The sequence below is a fragment of the Protomyctophum bolini genome (genome assembly GCF_963924005.1).
Source record: "Protomyctophum bolini genome assembly, chromosome: 5".
NCBI classification, from domain to species: domain Eukaryota; kingdom Metazoa; phylum Chordata; class Actinopteri; order Myctophiformes; family Myctophidae; genus Protomyctophum; species Protomyctophum bolini.
Genome location: NC_137866.1, coordinates 1,120,368 through 1,135,550, shown reverse-complemented (window position 1 = coordinate 1,135,550; position 15,183 = coordinate 1,120,368). Strand labels below are relative to the sequence as shown.

General features: G+C 42.3%; 1 protein-coding gene across 1 annotated transcript in view; it reads right to left on the bottom strand.

Moving 5' to 3' along the window:
• The window catches only part of tm9sf4 (transmembrane 9 superfamily protein member 4), a gene marked incomplete at its 5' end in the record, with an annotated part of 40,765 nt that extends 27,068 nt beyond the window's left edge, over positions 1 to 13,697 (bottom strand). The window contains 6 exons of the mRNA XM_080763757.1: positions 628 to 751; positions 1,536 to 1,674; positions 4,709 to 4,865; positions 6,649 to 6,748; positions 8,605 to 8,715; positions 13,662 to 13,697. Of these exons, the coding sequence (XP_080619883.1) occupies positions 628 to 751; positions 1,536 to 1,674; positions 4,709 to 4,865; positions 6,649 to 6,748; positions 8,605 to 8,715; positions 13,662 to 13,697 (667 nt within the window). The remainder of the gene's footprint in view (positions 1 to 627; positions 752 to 1,535; positions 1,675 to 4,708; positions 4,866 to 6,648; positions 6,749 to 8,604; positions 8,716 to 13,661) is intronic.
• Between the last annotated feature and the right edge of the window lie 1,486 nt (positions 13,698 to 15,183).

The following is a 15,183-nucleotide window of genomic DNA, read 5'->3' as shown; positions in this document are numbered from 1 at the left end:
AACTTAAAGAACCTCTGAGGAGAACACCACCAGAACTTAGAGACGCTCTGAGGAGAACACCAACAGAACTTAGAGAACCTCTGAGGAGAACACCAACAGAACTTAAAGAACCTCTGAGGAGAACACCAACAGAACTTAGAGAACCTCTGAGGAGAACACCAACAGAACTTAAAGAACGTCTGAGGAGAACACCAACAGAACTTAAAGAACCTCTGAGGAGAACACCACCAGAACTTAAAGAACCTCTGAGGAGAACACCAACAGAACTTAAAAGAACCTCTGAGGAGAACACCAACAGAACTTAAAGAACCTCTGAGGAGAACACCAACAGAACTTAAAGAACCTCTGAGGAGAACACCAACAGAACTTAGAGAACCTCTGAGGAGAACACCACCAGAACTTAGAGAACCTCTGAGGAGAACACCACCAGAACTTAGAGAACCTCTGAGGAGAACACCAACAGAACTTAGAGAACCTCTGAGGAGAACACCACCAGAACTTAGAGAACCTCTGAGGAGAACACCAACAGAACTTAGAGACGGGCGTAAATAAGACAGGCGTCAAGCCGTCGACCAGTGGTGGAAAAAGTACTCAATTGTTTTACTTAAGTATATGCTGTGGACCTACCCTCCATCTTGACGCTCTGGGGCACCACCTCGAAGCGCACCACCCTGTAGTTGTGGTCGTCTCCCTCCTCCAGCTTCTCCTTGTGGTAGTAGAGGATGAAGGACAGGTGGTTGTGCAGGTAGAACTGAGAGAGGGGAAGGAGAGAGGAGACGTCGTTTTAAAAGCCCCCCAAAAACAATACGACGTTTTGGCCTCAAAGGGCCTTCGTCAGGTAGAGCTGAGAGAGAGAGAGAGAGAGACAGAGAGAGAGACACAAACACCATATGAGAAAACGTCATTTGGACAAAGCTGCTGCTGCTTTTTTCTTTCTCCATAAATGTGTACGGAGATGTAGAGCAGTGGTGTCTCTAGTGTCATTCCTCCTCCACGTGCAGCCCCCTCCCTCAAACTACCACCACCCTACCTATTATCCTACCGTGTTGTTGTCTGTACCAGGTATCCTACCGTGTTGTCGTCTGTACCAGGTATCCTACCGTGTTGTCGTCTGTACCAGGTATCCTACCGTGTTGTCGTCTGTACCAGGTATCCTACCGTGTTGTCGTCTGTACCAGGTATCCTACCGTGTTGTCGTCTGTACCAGGTATCCTACCGTGTTGTCGTCTGTACCAGGTATCCTACCGTGTTGTCGTCTGTACCAGGTATCCTACCGTGTTGTTGTCTGTACCAGGTATCCTACCGTGTTGTCGTCTGTACCAGGTATCCTACCGTGTTGTCGTCTGTACCAGGTATCCTACCGTGTTGTCGTCTGTACCAGGTATCCTACCGCGTTGTCGTCTGTACCAGGTATCCTACCGAGTTGTCGTCTGTACCAGGTATCCTACCGTGTTGTCGTCTGTACCAGGTATCCTACCGTGTTGTTGTCTGTACCAGGTATCCTACCTTGTTGTTGTCTGTACCAGGTATCCTACCTTGTTGTTGTCTGTGAAGCCCAGCCTGTATCCATGTTCGAACTGGACGTCCCGCGCCGAGTCCTTCTTCTGCTCCTCCTCGGCCTCTCGGTTGGGGTAGAACTCCAGCCGCGTGGCCACCGGCAGGTTGTCTGCGATGCTGAGCAAACATGGACGACAGGGGAAGAAAACGCTGAGCAAACATGGACGACAGGGGAAGAAAACGCTGAGCAACAACATGGACGACAGGGGAAGAAAACGTCACCACTGAAAGATGTCGCTAGGCCGGGTCATTATGTCATTTTGTGAAATTAGCCCGCCGCACACTGGCGCCGTGTGTCCGACCTACACGCTGCCTAAATTGCAGATTTAGGCGTCAACACCCTGCGCGGCATTAACGGAGTTCTCCGTCCTATCAAATAGTAACGCTCAGCGCTCAGGACGGGGATTAATAGAAGGACGGAAATGTATTGATATCAAAACCGATCGCGTCGCTCCACAGGCTGGGAGCGTCTGTTGGGCAACATTCTATGTCATCAAAAATGTTCCCCATTTTAGCGGATCAGATTGAAAATCTTAAAACGTGAATAACTCAGTAACAAGAAACCCTCAGTCAAGTTTGGTTGGACATCGTGAGACGACTCTGAATCTACACGTTACCGTTCTGAAGGGACAGAGCTAGAATACTCTGAATCTACACGTTACCGTTCTGAAGGGACAGAGCTAGAATACTCTGAATCTACACGTTACCGTTCTGAAGGGACAGAGCTAGGTTTGTGGGAAATAATGATTACAATTGCTTTTTTCAAATTGTGGAATGAATGAAGTGATTTCGATTTGTAAATGATTACACTTTGCTCTCTTACTTTACACGTTGCTCCAGACTGTATGACGGAAGCATTTATATTTGACTCATGATCAGAGCTTCCGTTGCTCCAGACTGTACGACGGAAGCATTTATATTTGACTCATGATCAGAGCTTCCGTTGCTCCAGACTGTATGACGGAAGCATTTATATTTTACTCATGATCAGAGCTTCCGTTGCTCCAGACTGTATGACGGAAGCATTTATATTTTACTCATGATCAGAGCTTCCGTTGCTCCAGACTGTATGACGGAAGCATTTATATTTTACTCGTGATCAGAGCTTCCGTTGCTCCAGACTGTACAACGTTGACGGAAGCATTTATATTTTACTCATGATCAGAGCTTCCGTTACTCCAGACTGTACGACGGAAGCATTTATATTTTACTCATGATCAGAGCTTCCGTTGCTCCAGACTGTATGACGGAAGCATTTATATTTTACTCGTGATCAGAGCTTCCGTTGCTCCAGACTGTACAACGGAAGCATTTATATTTTACTCACGATCAGAGCTTCCGTTGCTCCAGACTGTACGACGGAAGCATTTATATTTTACTCATGATCAGAGCTTCCGTTGCTCCAGACTGTACGACGGAAGCATTTATATTTTACTCATGATCAGAGCTTCCGTTGCTCCAGACTGTACAACGTTGACGGAAGCATTTATATTTTACTCATGATCAGAGCTTCCGTTGCTCCAGACTATACGACGGAAGCATTTATATTTTACTCATGATCAGAGCTTCCGTTGCTCCAGACTGTACGTCGGAAGCATTTATATTTTACTCATGATCAGAGCTTTCGTTGCTCCAGACTGTATGACGGAAGCATTTATATTTTACTCATGATCAGAGCATCCGTTGCTCCAGACTGTACGACGGAAGCATTTATATTTTACTTGTGATCAGAGCTTCCGTTGCTCCTGACTGTACGACGGAAGCATTTATATTTGACTCATGATCAGAGCTTCCGTTGCTCCAGACTGTATAACGGAAGCATTTATATTTTACTCATGATCAGAGCTTCCGTTGCTCCAGACTATACGACGGAAGCATTTATATTTTACTCATGATCAGAGCTTCCGTTGCTCCAGACTGTACGACGGAAGCATTTATATTTTACTCATGATCAGAGCTTCCGTTGCTCCAGACTATACGACGGAAGCATTTATATTTTACTCATGATCAGAGCTTCCGTTGCTCCAGACTATACGACGGAAGCATTTATATTTTACTCATGATCAGAGCTTCCGTTGCTCCAGACTGTACGAAGGAAGCATTTATATTTTACTCATGATCAGAGCTTCCGTTGCTCCAGACTGTACGACGGAAGCAATTGGAAATTGCGAGAGGCAACAGTCTGGCAACGCGAGACAAACTATGGGCTGGATCTATGCAGCCAAAATGCATAGAATTTTGCGGGCCTTCGACCCGATTTAAAAAAGAAATAAAATAAAAAATACACTTGTCTAGTAGTGCGTCACAAAAACAATCATTGTTTACAAATGAGTCGCTGCGCACATGTGTAGAAGCCCTCAATGGCCTTCAGAAAGAAAGAGTTAAAGGAGAATTCCATGCTAGAATGCTTTCTTATCTTTCTTACCTTTCTTTGTAGTTGTTACGTCCCCACCAAAGAGGTCCAGGTGGGGTTTTTTTGCAAAAACTCCTTATTGGCTATTTTCCCTACCATAAGCCCTGAATGAATTGCATTGCATTGAATGGGAATTGAATGGGGCTATGGGGTGTAATGCTAGTTCGCTTATTTCCATCGAAATAAGTAGTAAAGTGTGCCGCTTGGGATATTATTTACATTATGAAGAGAGGATATATACAAAAGAATTATAATTTTGAGCGATGGAAATAAGCGAATTAGCCCAACACCCCATAGCCCCATTCAATTCCCATTCAATTCAATGCAATTCAATTTAGGGCTTATGGTATAGGGGAAATAGCCAATAAGGAGCTTTTGCACAAAATAACACCTGGACCTCTTTGGTGGGGACGTAACAACTACAAAGAAACACCTGGACCTCTTTGGTGGGGACGTAACAACTACAAAGAAACACCTGGACCTCTTTGGTGGGAACGTAACAACTACAAAGAAACACCTGGACCTCTTTGGTGGGGACGTAACAACTACAAAGAAACACCTGGACCTCTTTGGTGGGGACGTAACAACTACAAAGAAACACCTGGACCTCTTTGGTGGGGACGTAACAACTACAAAGAAAGGTAAGAAAGCCTTTTAGTATGGAATTCTCCTTTAAGGAAGTCTCTTACAGGTGTACATAGTACAGGTGTACATAGCACAGGTGTACACAGTACTTACAGGTGTACATAGTACTCCTCCTGGATCCTCTCGGCCACCAGCTTGCTGTCCTCCACGTTCAGCTTCTTCTTCTCACAGACCACCTCACACTTCTTCTCCTGGTTCATGAACACGTTGTACTGGGTGTTCACGATGCGGTCCCCGCGCAGCACCTCCCCTGGTGGACAAACAAAGGGACAGCATGCATGTGTGAATTAAGCAATATTACACGAGAGGGCGATGTTTAACGTGATTATTGCCACGACAGTGATGCGGTATAAGGGTATAGATGCGGTATAGGGGAGCGAGACGAAGTCGAGTTCCGCAAGCATCACTGACGAGCTCGCAAGCAAGCATCACTGACGAGCTCGCAAGCATCACTGACGAGCTTGTGAGCTTGTAGATCTGCTATTTTCAGCATGCAACAAAGTGTAAAATGACTTATACTGAATCCACTAGTCCCTTCCTAACATTTTAGTCTAGTTTTTTATCTGTTGACGAAATTGTCAATACATTTAGTCTTAGTTTTAGTCATAATAGCTTCGTTTTCATTTAGTTTCCATTAACACATTTTGTACATAATACGTCCTGAAACGTCATAAGGATTGGAACCGAGAGGTGCCTTAGACGTCTGTGGACGTCCTAGCGACGTCCAAACGACGCGGGGCGAGATAATAATATTCAGAATTATTACTTCTTTTTCTTTTGGCATTTCGCTTTTCGCTTGCCGTATGCTAACGCTCTGTGAAACTATTAGCTTGTCATTGACTCCCATGTTAGCGCGGCGGAAAGAATGACTCGTATCTCCTCATCCAGGGCGCTCTCCGTGGTGATGAATGGATCGATATGCTGGCGCTGCGTTTCTGCTCCTCATCCGTCTCTCCCGCAAAATATGAACACTTTTTGGAGCGTATATAAATATATTAAGATGATCGGAGATTGTGATGGCACTTTGTCAGTCAACTTTTTTAAGAAAGTATTTCCGGTTCATGGCTTTCAAAATAGAAGCGATCACTACTCTGGCGATTACTCTGGCGCAAGCAGCGCCTTTATTTTGATGCAGTTCCGGTACTAAATGTGTTAAGGTCACATTCCCACCTAATACTTCGGTAGACTCGATGCGTATGGGCGGAGAAAAAGAGATTCTAGCATATTTAATTCGCTGCGGTTTGCCTTCACACAGCTGTCATTCGCAGCAATTGGAAACGCGGCAGGGGGACCTTTATCAATGTGTTCAATTCATAAACTATAGCCTACACAGTGAAATCTATGGTGATAAAATTACACTCATAACGTGCATGTGCACTGGACCCCCCCCCCCGCCCCCCCTCTCTCTCTCTCTCTCTCTCGCTCTCTCACTATACGCATGCAGCCACGCACTGTTCTTTTGGGCATGGAGGCACCGCGCTGAGCGCACTGATATAACAGACAGCAGCACAAAATGTTTACAAGTTTATCGAGATTTAAGTCCCTATTCCCCACACAGTGACAGCACTCCATGTTACGGCACGCACAGACACTGCAGTGTATTTATGTGTTTTCTTAAGCAATTGATTAATGTACTCGTCCTCATTTCGATCAGGGCTTCAGTCTCCTCATTCGACCACGTCTAGTATCCACGGTAACGGGACATCTTTGCGCTGCGTAAAATATGCCTTCTCCGTCTCCAACTGTGTTCAGCTCCTCACACGCCACATTGTTTGCTTCATTTCCTTTATTTACTGCGGATTGCATTCACACCTGCACCGAATCGTAATCAAGTGCGATTGGAAGCGAAGCGAAACCCCCTTTTTGGTCGGAGTAGAATGCGGTTCTTTGATACGCATTAGGATTCGAATGAGCCTTCACACCTGCCAAACGAAGAGCGGTTTCTGACAATGTGCAGCAGGATCCGTTTTAATCGCAGTAAAGCTTTCTGGTGTGAATGTGACCTTAGTTTTGGAACATTTGTCGGCGCTTACCCAGATTCTCTGCCTTGTAGACCACAGACGTTGGCTGGCAGAACGGCAGCGAGTAGTATTCATATGGGAGCTGGGTACGGGAGCTGGTTAGCTTCACTGCCTGGGTGGGGGAAGGAAGAAAGGAAAGAAAGGAAGGAAGAAAGAAACAGTACAATCCTTGCAGTTAATTTTATTGAACACAGAGTTGTTCCATTTGGAAACTCTCAGTGTTACAAATTGATAAATTAACCAATTCTGGACGGGAACCCCTTTTTTAAATGTTATGCTTTAGCTATTGAAAAATAGCAGATCTACAAGCACATGCTACGACCTTGTATTCACATATGGCACAAATCTTTGAATATATATATATATATTATATATACTTTCAGAGCGAACTTTTTTAACTCAAATCTTTGCTTCTGGGAGGGTCTCTAGAACAACATATTTTCAGATGGGGGTCCGCAGCCAAATACAGATAATTCTGGGGGTCCTTGACATGAAATAGGTTGAGCACCGCTGACATAGAAACATGAGAACTGTCATGATTTAGAAGACCTTTTGTAGAATGGAGCTAAGGTCTGAATGGGTTAACACAGAGTGCCTGCATTGAGGTCTGTATGCTATTTTCTAAAACGGTTAGTCCCAATACTTGATTCTGATTGGCTGGTTACCGTCACGTGACCGTTGTAAATTACACCGATAACCCACACCTTCAATCACTTTAGATCATTCCCAGCTGATTCCGCATCTCTGTAGCTGCATGGGGAAGGGGAGCGCTTGATTGCCTTACAAACCCATGCCGTGCGGTGCCGTCTAAGCACCGCCCGGCTCATACGACTGTGATTGTGTGGCTCCAGGCAGCCCCGTACAGACATCAAGCGCTATTCTCCCGTCACACAGCCTACAGTACTTGCCGAGCAAAACAAGGAAGTGATGTGGCTCGCTCTGGTGGCGCAAAGCGTAGCTACTTTTGTGAATTTAATAGTTTTATTAGGTTAATATTGCTATACGTTTGTAACCGTTTTAGAAAAGCAATACTCGAGGCCCCAGCTTACCCGGTATTTTACACTGGCTGGGAGGTAGAAGACCCTCTGCTGCGCGTCAGGTCTGCCATTGTAAAATACCCGATAACCTGAGACCTCTCGTGGCTTATTGCTTAATTATAGAATACCTCGATAAAACAAGAGGACTTGTCCAGTGGTAATCATCACGATCATTATCCACTCACTGGCAATCCCAATACTTAAGTACAGAGTATCTGAAACACTGCTGTTCTTATCTGAGAAATGTATTGAGTGACTGTCTGACACAACAACAGGGCAACCCCTGAATCTGAAATGTATTGAGTGACTGTCTGACACAACGACAGGGCAACCCCTGAATCTGAAATGTATTGAGTGACTGTCTGACACAACGACAGGGCAACCCCTGAATCTGAAATGTATTGAGTGACTGTCTGACACAACAACAGGGCAACCCCTGAATCTGAAATGTATTGAGTGACTGTCTGACACAACAACAGGGCAACACCTGAATCTGAAATGTATTGAGTGACTGTCTGACACAACAACAGGGCAACCCCTGAATCTGAAATGTATTGAGTGACTGTCTGACACAACAACAGGGCAACACCTGAATCTTGCCAAAGGTGGAGAAAAAAAAGCATAGGTTTTAATGTTTTAAGCATTATTTTATACTTATGTTATACTTTAGCTATTGAAAAATAGCAGATGTACAAGCTTGTAGCGTGGCACTCTGTGCCGCGCTACGAGCTTGTAGGTCTGCTAAAAAAAGAATTACGGCACAAATCTATAACTGAAATCTTTGCTTCTAAGGGGGTTCCTGGAATAATACATATATTCAGATGGGGGTCTATGGCTAATTACATATAATTTCTGGGGTCCTTGACATGAAATATTGAGCACCACAGATATAGAAACGTGAGGTATTTGATGTCCAGGCTTTGATGTTTACCTTGATTTCTACGAGGTCGTTTTCATGGAAGTTCTGCGGCGCAACTCCGGGTACGTAGAAGAGCCGTCCTCCAGGCAGTATGGACATCAACACCAAGGCCCACCACGTCTCCTTCACACACACACACACACACACACACACACACACACACACACACACACACACACACACACACACACACACACACACACACACACACACACACACACACACACACACACACACACACACACACACACACACACACACACACACACACACACACACACACACACACACACACACACACACACACACACACACACGACCATGAGCGTTTGAAATAGACAAGACATTTATTTATTTTGTCTAACTTCTAACTAAACCACGCATATCGGGCACATGAACTGCTAAATGAGAGGGACTCCCGGACACTGTTGTTTTTGGCAGCAAATTTCTATTTTAGTTTTAGTCATAAGTCTCTTGAATAGTTTTCACTTCCTAACATTTTAGTCTAGTTTTTATTTATTTTTGACGAAATTGTCAGTATATTTAGTCTTAGTTTTAGTCACCATAGATTCGTTTTTATTTAGTTTTAGTCAGTGAAAAAAGGTAGTCGACGAACATTTTTCGTCTTAGTTTTAGTCGACGAAAACAACACTGCTCCCGGACAGTACTACTAAACTAAAGGAGTAATTCAGCAGTCAGTACTAAGTTACATAAAACACGCCCTGTATACTCACTTTAGGAAAAAAAAATAAAAATTGTTTTGGCAAATGCCTCACAGCAGCAGGAGACACATCATGGTAGTTTAGAGTTAATCCCCATAGATAGGATATATGTTTTATAATCCAGAGTACACATAGGTTGCTGACTGTCAGTTGGAAAATGGACTTTAAACGCATTTTGACCTGAGATCAGATTCTAAAAATGTCTTCTACATCCTGGCAGTTTTCTGAAAAAGCTATGTTTCTGTGTCAGTCGTTCTTCGATAAAAAAAAAAATAGCAGACCTACATGCTCGTAACGCGCCACCGTGCGCGCTATGAGCTTGTAGATCTGCTATTTTTCAATAGCTAAATCATAACATGATGTTTAAAACACCAAAAGGGGTTCCCGCCCAGGACAGGAAACCCTTATTGGTGTTTTTTTTTTCTTGTTTTTTTCCACTTGATTTTTATTGGTGAAAAAAAAGATAATACGAAAAAAGAACAAAATGAGAGAAAAAAAAGAAAAGACAAGGCTGCATTTATTTCATATTATTTCATATTTTCATCATATTACAAGATACATTCATTGAAATCCTCTTGCATTATCGAGAGAAGAGATCCCACTTTTCCTCTTGTAGTCCAAGTATGAATGATAGTTTCTCCATATCATACAGTTCCTCAGTAATGTCCACTCCAACCCTTATTGGTGTTTTAAGCATTACGTTATACTTTAGCTATTGAAAAATAGCTAAAAAAAATGAGATGCCTTAGAAGCCTTTTTTTATCGACCTCAGTCCTAAATGGGTTATAGCCAACCATATGCTAAATTATATTATGAATGGTTTAAAGTTGTGTTTTATTTTTGATAAAATATACACAAATATATCCATCCAATGATGTTTGGTGGTGTTTAACAGTTATGTGTGCACTTTTACTCCCTTTACCGAGTGAAGTAAAAAATAAAACATTAGACGGCAGAACTCAGTCATGCTCAATACATTTAATTAAAAACACACTTTTGATGAATTACATTCATTAAATGTTATGATTCGACTGATTGTAACTTTTGCTGAATTTGGTTTTGTAAAACTCAATGACTCAATTAGCCTGAATGCTCATTAACCCATTCTGAACGGGAACCCGTTTTGGTGTTAGCATCTTTTTATGCTTTAGCTATTGAAAAATAGCAGATCTACAATCCACCGAGTGGCGCGCTACGAGCTTGTAGGTCTGCTATTTCTGAAAAATCGAAGAACGACTGACATTTTTTTAGAATCTGATCTCAGGTCAGAATGGGTTCATCAGACCAGTGTGTGTCCAGTGGAAACCTCGTATGATCTGATCTCAGGTCAGAATGGGTTAATGTGGTTGAGCCAACAGATTGAAGGACCGGATTGATGCAATGAAGGACCGAGCGGAAAGTCTGGTGTGGTATTTATGTGAAATCCATGATCTCGAGTCTCGACCGCGGTCGAAAAATGATGATGTATGCGATTGCATTTAACCCATTCTTTTGGTGTTAGCATTACGTTACGCTTTAGCTATTGAAAAAGAGCAGATCTTACCAGCTCGTAGCGCGCCACGAGCTTGTAGATCTGCTATTTTTGAAAAATCGAAGAACGACTGACATAGAAACATAGCTTTTTTCAGAAAACTGTCAGGATGTAGAAGACGATTTTTAGAATCTGATCTCAGGTCAGAATGGGTTAATCAATGAATCAATGAATTACTTAATTGTGTCTGCACAACCATACCCTGAGTGTCAGCACTTCTACAAGCCAGCGCTAACAGCATTCATGTCAGATGTGAACATCCTTCCTTACTCCTTAGCCACATCCTATGAACATGCTTCCTTACTCCTTAGCCACATCCTATGAACATCCTTCCTTACTCCTTAGCCACATCCTATGAACATCCTTCCTGACTCCTTAGCCACATCCTATGAACATCCTTCCTTACTCCTTAGCCACATCCTATGAACATCCTTCCTTACTCCTTAGCCACATCCTATGAACATCCTTCCTGACTCCTTAGCCACATCCTATGAACATCCTTCCTTACTCCTTAGCCACATCCTATGAACATCCTTCCTGACTCCTTAGCCACATCCTATGAACATCCTTCCTTACTCCTTAGCCACATCCTATGAACATCCTTCCTGACTCCTTAGCCACATCCTATGAACATCCTTCCTTACTCCTTAGCCACATCCTATGAACATCCTTCCTGACTCCTTAGCCACATCCTATGAACATCCTTCCTTACTCCTTAGCCACATCCTATGAACATCCTTCCTTACTCCTTAGCCACATCCTATGAACATGCTTCCTTACTCCTTAGCCACATCCTATGAACATCCTTCCTTACTCCTTAGCCACATCCTATGAACATCCTTCCTTACTCCTTAGCCACATCCTATGAACATCCTTCCTGACTCCTTAGCCACATCCTATGAACATCCTTCCTTACTCCTTAGCCACATCCTATGAACATCCTTCCTGACTCCTTAGCCACATCCTATGAACATCCTTCCTTACTCCTTAGCCACATCCTATGAACATCCTTCCTTACTCCTTAGCCACATCCTATGAACATCCTTCCTGACTCCTTAGCCACATCCTATGAACAGTCTTCCTTACTCCTTAGCCACATCCTATGAACAGTCTTCCTTACTCCTTAGCCACATCCTATGAACATTCTTCCTTACTCCTTAGCCACATCCTATGCATTGATTTGATTGCCTCGCTCATAAATAATACATTTTCCTCCATTTTAAATGCGCAACAGAACATTGGCCGCGCCCCTAGCGGCCAATATGTTATTATTGAATAAAATGACTGACTGACTGAAAGTGTCCATTTGGTTTCATTTAAATGAATACTGATGATCTTACTGACACCGGTCAACACTAGTAGGCTATTTCCTGTTTTTGGCTATATAGAATTATATCTGTACGTCTCTAAAGGTTATGATGATTCAGAATTGAACAAGGTGGACCCTCTTGTAAACAAGTGTAATGCTTTATGGTGTTGTCCACTCACAGTTTTTGCATTGAGTTGTGCTTGAAATGTACTGTAATTATGTTAATAAATACTTCAATCAATCAAAAACTTGAAGATAAACAGAAGGAAAGCTACTCTCTGGTCTGGTGGTGGTATAATAAGGTATCTATGTTCCCCAGGTTCTATGTTCCCCAGGTTCTATGTTCCCCACCATGCAAAAAAAGGTTATTTGTTGCCCACTTAGAATAAACCTAAACCAGAAACCTAACCTAGTAATTCTAGTAAGACTAAAAGTATTTTAGCAACTTAGTCTTAGTGTTACTTTTAGTAGCAAATTCTGATTTAAGTTCTGCAGTCTTTGAACAATCCATTGAACTTCAGGCCTGCCTATAAAAGGCTACTTAAACTATCCAGTCTTAGCCAACTAAAAATGAACACTGGCATACAATAAACTAAAACATAAATTGCTCAGACTCTTCAACAAAGACGGCCAAAAAAAACGTTCTTTGTTCTGTACTTATACATACAAATTGTACACAGGAGTTATGCTAGCAACTCGACATAGCTGAGCTTAGCTAACGTAAACAACTATAAACCTCTGACCAGACATTAATGTGTGTACATTACGGTGCCCATCATGTCACCGTCACATCCCCATCACCTCCCGACACCATCATTACTACGAAAACACCGCCTTAAAACTTAGTTTAACTCGGCTAACAGTCTTATTGCTCTTGTAGCTGGATGCCTGGGGAACTCAAACTTTCCCTGCTAAACGTCCACTATAACTTTAATGCCCTATAACTATAGTAACTACAGCCCAGAATGACAACCTCACAGACACAAGAACAACTGCTTGTTTCCTACCACGCTATGGTCATAAATAACATGGCAGCAGGTAAACAAACCGACACTATGTAACAGTATGTAATGATGTGTACATCTTTGATTACATGTATAGCTAGCTTCAATGCTAACTTTAGCTGGTTAGCATCATCGTTGAGTCGTTATTGACGTCAGCCTGTTTATATTGACACAGTGACGTGTAGTGTCTCTCAATGTGGATTGATCGATTGATTTATTTATTAACAGTTTGCGGAATTACAGTACATTTTAAGCACAACTCAATACACACCAAAAAAAAACTGTTAACTGTGAGTGGACGGCACCATATAGATTGCATTACGCTTGTTTACAATAGGGTCCACCATTTTCAATTCATCAACAAATGAAGGATAGAAGACAGGACAACGTGTTGTTGAGTTGTCACACGGCGTGCTAAACGCGGTGTGTTTGTGTTAGAGGAACTAAACGGGGGGTGAAAGAATAACAAGGCTTTCAGAGAAACATTTCTCTGCTCCACTCACCATAGCCGCGGCCGCCATCTTGAATACACGTGTCATAAGGTGACGTGACGTCACGTGAAGGGAAGCGTCCGTCCTGGTTTTTCTGGCCAGAAGACAATAATAATCCTCTTTATGAATCATAATAATAATGTTAATAACGATAATTAAAGAATTACTGGTTGTTATTATTAAGGAAGGGATTTTTCTCTTTCCACCAACAAGAGCAGCTGGTTTGAAAGGATCCCTAATATATAAATAAGACGATTTAGACAAATATGCCTTAATACAGTATAATTTCCCTCTATAATAACTACAAATAAAATAAATAAATAAAAACGACTTAAATATGTTATTTATTTTGTAAATGGTTACTTCTTTCAGTCATTTAGGGACTGCTCCAGAGTGACCCCTGTCTGTCTGTCTGTGTGTGTGTGTGTGTGTGTGTGTGTGTGTGTGTGTGTGTGTGTGTGTGTGTGTGTGTAGTTGGTCACTGTGTAGCCCTATGGAATATTATGCATATTCTAATTTAAAACAACTTAATACTTCCTTAGGTTAATATGCAGTCCCTACTGAGTGAAAGAAGAAGTGTTTTCAATTTTAGATTGTAATTATTGAGTGCAATTATATAGTATTAATGGCAAATGTCATGTGTCTTATTAGCCAGGGAGCAATGGGGTGCTGCGCTTTCACGAAACTTGGAAATAATATGGTAGAAGCCTATATGCCAAACAGTATAAAGACACAAGGCCCCATGACCATTGGCCAAAGGGTGGCGCTATAGCACTCAATTGAAAACGCAAACTTTGAACAGGCATATAGCTCATGAACCGTTTGACCGTCAGCAATAAAACGTCTTTATCTCTCCTCAATAAAACGTCGATATGCATAGTCCTATATCTCTCCTCATACCGGTAGGCCTATATCTCTGATCATATAGGCTAATATCTCTCCTCATATACTGTTAGCCTGCATGTAGACCATGTTGGAACTACATGGGCTTGCCCACTTCCAACCCATGCCCAGTTAGCCCAAGTGTAGAGCACGTGGGACCCTCATAAGTTTTTGTCATTTCGTCATTTTTTTCAAATCCTCAAAAATGATGAAAAACGGCGCGCTATAGTATGCCGTACGATATGGGCTATAGCCCACGGTCCAAAATGATGAGAAACGAGGCTAACTTTTTTTTTCAAAATTTCAAAAAAACATGGGCTATAACCCATCGTTTTTGTCATTTCGTCATTTTTTTCAAATCCTCAAAAATGATGAAAAACTGCGCGCTATAGTATGCCGTACGATATGGGCTATAGCCCACGGTCCAAAATGATGAGAAACGAGGCTAACTTTTTTTTTCAAAATTTCAAAAAACATGGGCTATAACCCATCGTTTTTGTCATTTCGTCATTTTTTTCAAATCCTCAAAAATGATGAAAAACGGCGCGCTATAGTATGCCGTACGATATGGGCTATAGCCCACGGTCCAAAATGATGAGAAACGAGGCTAACTTTTTTTTTCAAAATTTCAAAAAACATGGGCTATAACCCA